Source organism: Diadema setosum, chromosome 3, assembly GCF_964275005.1.
Source record: "Diadema setosum chromosome 3, eeDiaSeto1, whole genome shotgun sequence".
NCBI lineage: Eukaryota > Metazoa > Echinodermata > Echinoidea > Diadematoida > Diadematidae > Diadema > Diadema setosum.
In genome coordinates, this window is record NC_092687.1 from 24878119 (window position 1) to 24888970 (window position 10852).

The following is a 10852-nucleotide window of genomic DNA, read 5'->3' on the forward strand; positions in this document are numbered from 1 at the left end:
AAAGAGCAGACTTTAAGCTTTAAAATGATGTATAACTCAAATCAAATGGACTCTCCTAACCTATCTAAATATTGGAAAGAAAGTACAAACTCAGGAAAAGTGTGAACTGAGAAAAGAGGCTCTGAAGTACAGTGTCTATTCAAGCGCTTAATCTTTACCAAACCGTGCTGGCTGTGCGATGAATGGGACAAAAAACAGGAAGTAAACCACCAGAGTAATAACAATGAAGGGATTATCAGATTAAACTGAAATCAAGCAGGCCTCATTAACACATTCTGTCCATAATCAATGCCAACTTTCAAAGCAGTAGCACTATCCTTTCAAAAAGTTATCAGAGTTGAAAGTGAAGAGTGTGGACAAGGTTTTTCAGAAATGAAAAAGGGATTCTAAAGACACATCTAATCACACTATTCTACCAAAAATGTTCGAGATAAACTGCTAAAAAAACACACTTTCCTGCCCGTTTTATGATACCAAATTTTAGAATAATGTAAAAGAAGACCCGCTCTTCCATAAAATATGAAAAAGTCAAGTTCGGCTAGGTTGACCCATTTCACTTATTTTCAGTCCTCACGCAAAATCAGTGTGTGCGACTTTATGTTCGTTTTGAGGTGCACGGTCACATATGGAGAAAAGAAAAATTAGTTCAGGTCATTCAGGTCTTGTATATTCTGAAATCTCAGATCATATCCCTGTCCTTGTAATGATTGATACCCCTCCTCCTCGTAGAAATGGACAATCATTTTACGCTCGTAAATTCACCACTGAAAATGTAGCTAGGTTAAATGAAAATTTGCAGAATGCAGATTAGGAAGATGTTTTAACCTGTGACGATACCGAAAGAGCATATCAGTTATTCTGGGCTAAATTTGAGATATATTTCAACATTAGTATACCTAAGACCGAGGCAGGGAGAAAACGTAATAAACCTATAAAACATTGGATAACAAGAGGGATTTTGAATTCTATAAATAAAAGAAATAGTTTTTACAAAATAAGTCTTTATCAAGCTAGCCCTGAAAATGTTTCTAATTACAAGACATATCGAAATAGATTAACCAGCATTATCAAACAGTCCAAACAAATGTATTTTTTCTAAAAAGATAGATAATGCTCAAGGTAAACGTTCAACTATATGGAAAATAATCAGTGAAATTCTCAATAAGAGTAAATCATCATCTGATTCTCAAGTATTTTATAAAGATGGCAATACTGTAAGTAATCCGGTAGATATAAGTAATATGTTTAATGAGTATTTTGTGCATATTGGTCCACAACAGGGCTCTGAAATTGATAAGAGTAATTGTGATTTCGCAGATTTTCTGCCACAACCAATAGATTCATCCTTATTTTTAAACTCATCTGATTTTATTGAAATATTAAGAATTGTTTGCGCTTTTAAAAATAGTTATTCTGTCAGTCATGATGAAATCAGCACCAATTTACTTAAGCAGATTATAGGTAGTATTTGTCTTCCTTAGTCCATATCTTTAATCTATCTCTTTCTTCTGGTATTTTTAAAAGTTCCTTCAAAATTGCTAAAGCAATACCGATTTATATATAAAAAAAAAAATGATCCCACGTGTGTAACTAATTACCGTCCCATTTCTATTCTCTCTAGTTTCTCCAAAATACTCGAGAGAATTGTGTATAATAGGTTGTATGGATTTTTGTGTCAGAATGATTTCTTCAATCCTGATCAATTCGGTTTCCGAACCAATCATTCTACTGATCACGCGCTAATGCAGTTATTTGATAGAGTATCGAGTGCCTTGGCAGATCGCAAACATGTAATTGGTATATTTATGGATCTGAGCAAGGCATTCGATACTCTTGACCACAAAATATTATTATATAAGCTACGACATTATGGGGTTCGCGGTACTGCACTTACATGGTTTGAAAACTATTTGTTATGTAGAAAACAATTTGTTTCCTTTGATTCAGTATCCTCCAATACACTACCTGTAACATGTGGAGTTCCCCAGGGTTCGCTCTTAGGGCCGTTATCGTTTTTAATTTACATTAATGATATTTCAAACGCATCATCTATGTTTCAGTATATATTATTTGCCGATGATACAAATGTGTTTTACTCACATGCTGACCTAAACCACCTAGTTGCTACTTTGAACAATGAATTACCGAACTTATCTACATGGTTTAAATGTAATATACTGGCACTTAATTTAAGCTAAACTAATTTTATTCATTTTAAATGTAAAAAAGCGGATCTACCAGAATATGAATTGTATGTTGATGGTGTATCTCTTGAAAGGAAAATATGTAATAAATTTCTTGGTGTGTATATAAATGAAAACCTAAAATGGGATGATCATGTAAAACACATCATTTTGCCTATATCCCAAAACGTTGGCCTGTTAACTAAGCTTCAGTATTTTTTACCAACTCATGTATTGTTTACCCTGTATAATGCCTTAATCTTACCATATCGTATTGCAACATTATCTGGGCAACCCACAAATGTAACACAGACCGTATACTTCTCGTACAGAAAAAGTAATACGAGTGTGCAGTCGAGCACGCTCTCGAGGTCACACCGACCCATTGTTTTTCCAGCTTAATCCCTTAAGATAAATGATATAAATTTCCTCCAAAAAGCTGTATTTATGTTTTGTCTCAAGTGAAACCTATTGCCTCCAATATTTTAACATAATATTTCGGTCAAATTCAGAGATTCACTCTTATCCAACCAGACAATCCACAAATTTACATTTATTCTTACCCCAAAACTGCACTCGCGCATCATTCTATCAGACACTCCGGCCCTGACACTTAGAATTCCCTTCCAATTGAAATTAAAAACATGACCACAATGTATCCATTTAAGAAGGCTGTAAAACTTCACCTCCTTAAGCAGTATTCCCCAGGATAACATTCTGATTCCTTTATTGTATTATATTATATGTATATGAATATGTTCGTGATATATAATGCATGGATGTGTGCATACATATATCGATTTATTTATCTATCCATATTATGAATATGAGTATGTATATGTATGTATAGGATAGGTACATCATTTATATTATATGAGCATGTATGTGTATGATGTGCCTTACCATTACTGCGTACATAAAACAAGCACGATATATTTTATTCAGTGTCAGATAACAATATGTATAAGATATTTTGTATTCACACATTATTATTTTCATAGTGCATATTCGGTCATTACTCCGGCAAAGGCAACTGAACGTGTTAACTTTAATATAATTATCATATTGTATTTATCATCATTATATTATTGTAAAGTTGTTGGAGTGGTACCCATACACTCTTTAACTTTCCCTATTCCCCCTACCCTTACCTATTTCTCTCTTTCTCTATTCCCTATTCTATTCAGAGTAGGTAAGCATATAGTCTCCATACCGTCAAGCCTCGGCTTATTTTGGAGACCCTTCTGTTTAAGTTCCATAAGCTATTAGTATGTTTGTATTTGTCTTGTACAATTGTACTAAAAACTATGTGTCGATATACTGTTTGTCATAAATGACATGTACATGATCCTATCTGATGTAACGGAATGAAGCAGAAATAAATCAAATCAAATCAAGTTCAGCACTTTCACTTGCTCTTTGACCTTTTGACCTTTGAGGCAAAAAAAAATAAAAAATAAAAACAAAACTTTCAAGTGAATCTCTATGACGTTATACATCCATACACCAAGTGTAAAAATATAATCCTGTTGGCATAGTGAAATGTTGACGTGTTGCCCTTGACCGTTGTCCCCTGACCTTTGACCAGATGAACCCTAAATTCTCTAGATAATCACTGCCTGTCAGGACATGTATATATACTTTGTTCCATGAAGATATGTTGAACAATTTCCAAGGTACGGAGAAAAAAAGTGAAGTTTTAATATTTTTACTTGACGTTTTGACATTTGACCTTTGACCTCATGACCCAAACTTTCACCACATAATTTTGATTGGGTAATACATGTATACACTAAGTTTCAAGAAAAGATTGAAATTTTATGTATTTCATCTTGACCTCTTGACCTTTGGCCTTGCGCATGTGCACCCAAAAGTTGATATGCACAACTTCACCCACTAATACACATACATGCCAAGTTCCATTAGGATATCTCAAAAGGTTTTGATAGTTACGCTGTCCACAAAATTCATAACGGATGGACGGAAGGACGGAAGGACGGGCGGAAGGACGGACGAACGGACAACCCGAAAACATAATGCCTCCGGCACCACTTCGTGGCGGAGGCATAAAAAACCCGTCGGGATATGGGAAGGGAGAATGGGGAGGGGGGGGGGGGAGGGGCAGAAAACCAAATCAAACAAGATAAAAGCAAAACAGGATGATGACGCGGTCAAAAAGACAATGTTTATTGTGTTCACACAATATAATTTTTCCATATTTTGTAAGCCGAAATACCAACAAATTTATCAAAAAGAAAAGAAAAAAAAAACCCAAAACAAAACGTGATGATGACGTGGATACAAACAATATATTTCGGCTCACTTGCTCGTACTAATTTCGAGTATAATGTTCAAGTCCTCAGTTTGTTGGTCTAAATCGTTATCTATGAGGCCGTCACTATATCTTGATTAGAATTGTCAGATTTCATAACCACACAAAATATGACATGAATTCCATAAGCTGAAATACAAAAATTTTCGGCTGGCTCGCTGAGCTCGCTCGCCAAAATTTATCAAAACAAAAAGAAGATACGAACAAAACATAATGATGACGGGCGGTTTTATACAATTTCGACTCACTCGCTCGTTCTAATGTAGAATATTTATTCAAGTCCTCAGTTTGCTGGTATAAATCGTTATCTGAAAGGCCTTCACAATCTTGATTTGAATAGAAATATTTAATAACCCCCCCCCCAAAAAAAAATGACAAGAATTCCATGTTTTGTAACATGAAATACAAAAATGTTCTGCTCGCACGCCAACATTATCTTATCAAAATTTATTACATTCATATCAAAAGATCCCTTTTAAGTGCTTGAAAATACATAACATGGGGATGCTTTTTTTAAGTCCCTACAGGAATGGGGTTGGGGTTGGCAACTTTTTCAGAAATGAGGGGCGTCGGGCGCCGTTTTCCCTAGATACGTCACTGATGTTGCTAGACCGTTGACATTTCTTTCTTCATATCGGTCCTAATTATCGCTTACATGCAGATTTACCCAAATGTTTCTCACTTTTATGCACAAAATAACTTTCAATTATGCCCTATGTTACTTCACAAATTTAAAATTCTCTCTCTCTATTTTTTTTTTTTTTTGGGGGGGGGGGTTCTGATTGATAAATGATTAACAGCCGAATGACGTTGATTAAAGGCACATAATTATTCTTCATTGAACTCATCCATTATATTTGAAGATCGTGAAGTCCTACAACTTTATTTTGACTGCGTTCAGAATATCAAAGTCAGCAAGATAGGTTTCAAGTTGACATTGACTCAAGGTTTGAAGCAGTCTCTATTTTCTCTCAAACATTTTCCGTGATATGTCAAATCAAATGCATTACGGCCACGTGATAGTAAGATGACACATTTAGATTTCCTAGTACTATTCGAACCTTGACGTCATGGGTTTTGGTTTTAAAAGCTTCTACTTATTGTCTCCTTTTTCAACTCAAAGTTCACTCATAAAGTTTAATATCCAACAGTTTATCACAGCCGATGCAAAGTCATATCGAATATACTTTACTGACCCATAATAGCGAATCTGATCAAGGCTGCCCTTTTTTTTGCCGGTAAAACCTTCAACTACAGTGTAATATGAGACACTGCACCTCAAAACAAACAAAAAGTCGCCAGATATGAATTTTTAGTTAAGACCATATTCTGAAAGAGCAGACTTTAAGCTTTAAAGTGATGTATAACTCAAATCAAATGGACTCTCCTAACATACCTAAATATTGGAAAGAAAGCACAAACTCAGGAAAAGTGTGAAGTGAGAAGAGAGGCTCCGAAGTACAGTGTCTATTCAAGCGCTTAATCTTTACCAAGCCGTACTGGCTGTGCAATGAATGGGACAAGAGACAGGAAGTAAATCACCAGAGTAACAACAATGAAGGGATTATCAAATTAAACTGAAATTAAGCATGCCTCATTAACACATTCTGTCCATAATTAATGCCAACTTTCAAAGCAGTAGCCCTATCCTTTCAAAAGTTATTAGAGTTGAAAGTGAAGAGTGTGGACAAGGTTTTTCAGAAATGAAAAAGGGATTCTAAAGACACACCTCATCACACTATTCTACCAAAAATGTTCGAGATAAACTGCTAAAAAAACACACTTTCCTGCCCGTTTTATGATACCAAATTTCAGCATAATGTAAAAGAAGACCCGCTCTTTCAGAAAATATGAAAAAGTCAAGTTTGGCTAGGTTGACCCATTTCACTTATTTTCAGTCCTCACGCAAAATCAGTGTGTGCGACTTTATGTTCGTTTTGAGGTGGACGGTGACATATAGGTGATAATAATTATGCATGCTTCCATACATTTTGTTGAGATCTCTGCAGTTCCTCAGTATTCACAACAATCTTACACCAGCCATGATAGCAAACTGACTGAAAAACTTGCATTTCCGAAAAACTCGTTGTGCTGTCATTGTAGAGGGGTGAGGTTATTTTTCCAAAAGAAGATGATGATCTTTCCGACCGTGAAATATTATGATTGATTTTGCTTTCCTTTTTGATGTGCCTCACACCTTCTTACCTGAAACACACCATTTGCATGGTAAATTCGTGGTAGCAAAGTAGTTCGAATTTGTTTCGCCTTTGTGTCTATTGTTACATAGAGTTAGGCAATTTTCCATTACCTAGCTATGTAATATAGTTTCCATTCGTGCTTTAGTCCTTTCCCTTATACAATGTAGTTCAATAACCCATAGCACAGTAACCCCAACACCTGTCCATCACCCATCATGTCAATAGGAGTCTTTATGTCAGACCACCAAGGTTAGTTTCCTCCTAACAACCCCACATCAAAGTATCCACTCCCATTGTGGTCAGAAAGTTATCACCCCTTGTCCAGTTCCCTTCCTGCAAATCCATCTCCCATTACCCTCAACACTGTTCCTTTGTTTCAGGCCCCAAAATGAGTAAGACCACACCCTACGTTTCCATGCCTACACTGAATTGACCAATCATATTGTGTATGGACCATGTGCTTCTCAGGATGAGAATTTCCCCCAAGTTTTAGAGATAGTTTCAGAAAGTGGAATCGACACACTTCTACTCCAGGCTTCAGCCAGATGAGAATGTAGCATTTCATCTGCTCTTTGAACATGTGATTTTATCTGTGTTACCGGCATTGGAGATATTTGTAACTCTTGTAACTTCTATGTTACACGTTTACTATTTTGCTGTCTGAGTTTCGGAACTCAGAAATAAACACTTCAACTGCATATTATATTTGGACTCCACAACATCTTTATTTCGTTGATGACTTCAGGGTAATTGCATGTTTGAATCTGTACCTCTCCACAATGTCATAACACATGGCAACTTCGATCCCAAATGGCGCCTAGCGCGCCAATACACAACATGGTGGAGAACCCGTTTTTTCTTCATCGTTGATCATCTATACATCTTGGATGTAGGCCTACTGGACAATTTAGCACAACCTGGAGTGGAGGACCTTTCATGACTTTTTATCATCAATCAGTTATGTGTTATTGCCTTTATGTTACTTGATGTAACATTTCATCACGGTAATCGTGGAAAAATATTGTGGTGGAGAGCATTGAGAGGAGTCGAGTTTATCTTGAACTCAACGAACTTCATGTAAGAGTATACGCCGATTGCCGCACAACCTTTTCTCCTACGGCATGGACATCGGACTGCATCATGAGACGCCGTGACCGACGCTAAAGATTACGCAAAACACCGAATCGGAGGCAATTACGCCACGACTACAGCTACAGCCCCGCGACATCGCCAATGACAACGAGGACGACCCCTGGGCGATAACGAAGATGACGAGGACGACCCCTGGACGACAACGCCGATGACGACGAGGACGAGTGACAACAACGGAACAACACTTCCAAAGACAAAGACAAAAGACGCTCAACCTGGACTTGAATCACACACACACTGGACTTGATATTGGACAACAAACTGGAAAAAAAAAATACTACCACACTTTATAAACACGAACAGAATTAGTTTTAAAATTTTTCGCTTTTAATCATTTGGTGATTTAGAATTTACACTGCTTTTGTTTTTGGATTGCCCCCTCCGCCCCATCCCTGACTCCTGGTCAGTAAGTGAAACTTTCTTTATTGTTCCATATGAAAGTGTGAGTAGAAAGTGTGTGAATAAGTGGATTTTGGGTCTATATATAATTTTTTTAAAACAATTTCTGGCCTGTTGTCTATTTTGTGTGTTTGAATTAACATTATACACATTTTTATACTTGTTCATGTTACTTTGCACTTTTTTTGTTTTGTTCAAACCCTTTACTTTGTTAGATATCTCTTTGTACTTCTCATACTATATAACTTGTTTCAATCATACCCTTTTGAACTACCCGATTACTTGACTCATTACCACAATGACTACCACCACCACGACCACACTTAGACAAACTGACTTCCAACCGTCCAAATTTACCGGTGACCGACTTGACTGTGACGAGTGCACAGCGCACATGCTGTCATTCGAAGACTACTTAGACGCACATGATATTGACCAGTCCAAAAATGACAATTTACCGACCATACTTAAAACATTTAAACGGACGTTAGCCGGACAGGCGCGACTATGGATCGACAGTATTACCCCAAAGACATACGATGACCTAAAGACCAGTTTCAGACGTCGATTTAGTCCTGCTAAGTCGTCATATGCTAGGGTGACCGACTTCAATACGATGACAATGACCGACGGGGAAAGTGCAGAAACTTTCCTGCAAAGACTCCGACAGACCGCAACCCATATTGACTATGGGGAGACTCAAATTAGGGATAGACTACTTAACTCACTGACCCCCGACTGCCGTGCCGCCGTTCTCATGTCGGCACCGACCACAACTCAGACTTCGGACCAAATAGCTGCAAAAGCGCAGCTATTTCTGGACTTGCGTAAGGACACGACCCAGACTACACATAAAGAAGTCACATTTGCGACTCAAGGTGACTTAGACAGACTGACTGAGGAAATATCCTCATTAAAATTGACAAGACATGACGACAAAGTGAACCCTGACAATAGATATAGCCGACATTCCCGTCCCCCAACCCCCCACCGCAGCACTAGTCATACCCGTAGCACTAGTCGTGACAGACCCCGTGACACAAGTCGTGGACGTGACACTCACAGACACGATAGAACCTACCGCACTGACCGGAGTAACAGCCGCGGACGTGACCGACAACCCCGTCCAAAATGCTACCACTGTGGCATTGCCGGTCACATGTGGCGGCAATGTAGGAAACGACTTCGAGACTTAGAATACGCCAGTAGACAGTACCATCCCCAATCACGCCAATACGGCCCACCAGGACATGATTACCATTACCCCACCCCACCACCACCCCACTTTAACCAACAACAACAACAACAACAAAACTTACATGCGGGACAATACTATACCGGACCACAAAATCAGGGTTTTCAGTAAGGGAGGAAACTTTCAGCGCTCAGAACTTCTCCTCCCATGCTAACAGGCCCAGTAATGACTCGAAATCGACATACTTAGGGAATGACGATGTTGACATACAACTAAGTGACAGAAATTTTGTGAAGGGACGACTTGACACTGGTAGGAACATTTTCATTTTGTTTGACAATGGCGCGACTAAGACTCTCATTTCTGACAGATACGTGAAATCTACCCCTCATCTTTCCAACCTGAAAAGACAAAAGGTAGCCCCTACACGGTTTCGATTAGGGAACGGGCAGTTTCTTCAATCGCAGTCGGCGATTACATTCAGAGTTACTATTCAGGGACACAAATTTGAAATTTCTGCCCTCATTGTGGAGAATCTTGTTGGTGTTGACCTGATTTTAGGGACGAATACTTTATCGGACTTAGACGGGACTTTGACATTCAGGAACAATAGGTTCAAGATCAAACGGAAACGAATACCTTTCTCCCCGACAAACAATGTGACTATCAACCCTAAGGACTCAACACTCATGACCTTACAGGGACAGGCGCCCCCACAATTCCGTAACACTGACGTCATACTGACTGCAAACGACTACCTTGGTAGACATTGCCCCTCTACCATGGTTGTAACATTGATGAAGGGCAGGACTCAAATACTTGTGACTAATACTTCTGACCGACCCCTCCAATTCGCAAGAGGCAGACCAATTGCATACCTCGACATGGCATGCCCTATAACTGTGTCTGAGCCCCTTCCCACTGACAAATTGAATGTGACCTTAACTGACCAGCACACAGACAATATTTACAGCACCCAACTCTCTACCCCAGGCCTAGACGGTAACCATGGATACCAGACTAGACAAGACAACCTCAAGAGATACCCCCACCTTGACCCCAGCGACCCGATTGCAAGCATGAATGAAGACCAGATAATTAAGGAACACATTGACTTAAACAACAGCATACTGTCCCCTACTGAGAAGGCCCAATTGAGACAATTACTAAGAGACAATAGGCCTGCATTTTCCTTGTACGGCGAACTTTCCAGCTGCCCCGACTTTGAAGTTGGCATTGAATTGACTGACGACACACCATTTTTCATACGCCCCTACTTTGCCACAGAACCCGACAAACGACAGATTGAAAAGGAACTTACGAAACTTGTGAAGCTAGGAATACTAGAAATCGGACCACAATCATACACATCACCAGTACTACTAGTAGCTAA

General features: G+C 38.6%; 1 protein-coding gene across 1 annotated transcript; it reads left to right on the forward strand.

The window, feature by feature from the left end:
* The first annotated feature begins 8562 nt into the window (after positions 1-8562).
* On the forward strand, positions 8563-9630 carry LOC140246711 (uncharacterized). Its single transcript, XM_072326049.1, has one exon. It carries the CDS (start codon positions 8563-8565, stop codon positions 9628-9630), a length of 1068 nt encoding a protein of 355 aa, XP_072182150.1.
* Positions 9631-10852: the final 1222 nt, after the last annotated feature.

Excerpts from the sequence above, each read along its gene's own strand:
- LOC140246711 (XM_072326049.1), top strand. The coding sequence starts at position 8,563 with ATGACTACCACCACCACGACCACACTTAGACAAACTGACTTCCAACCG.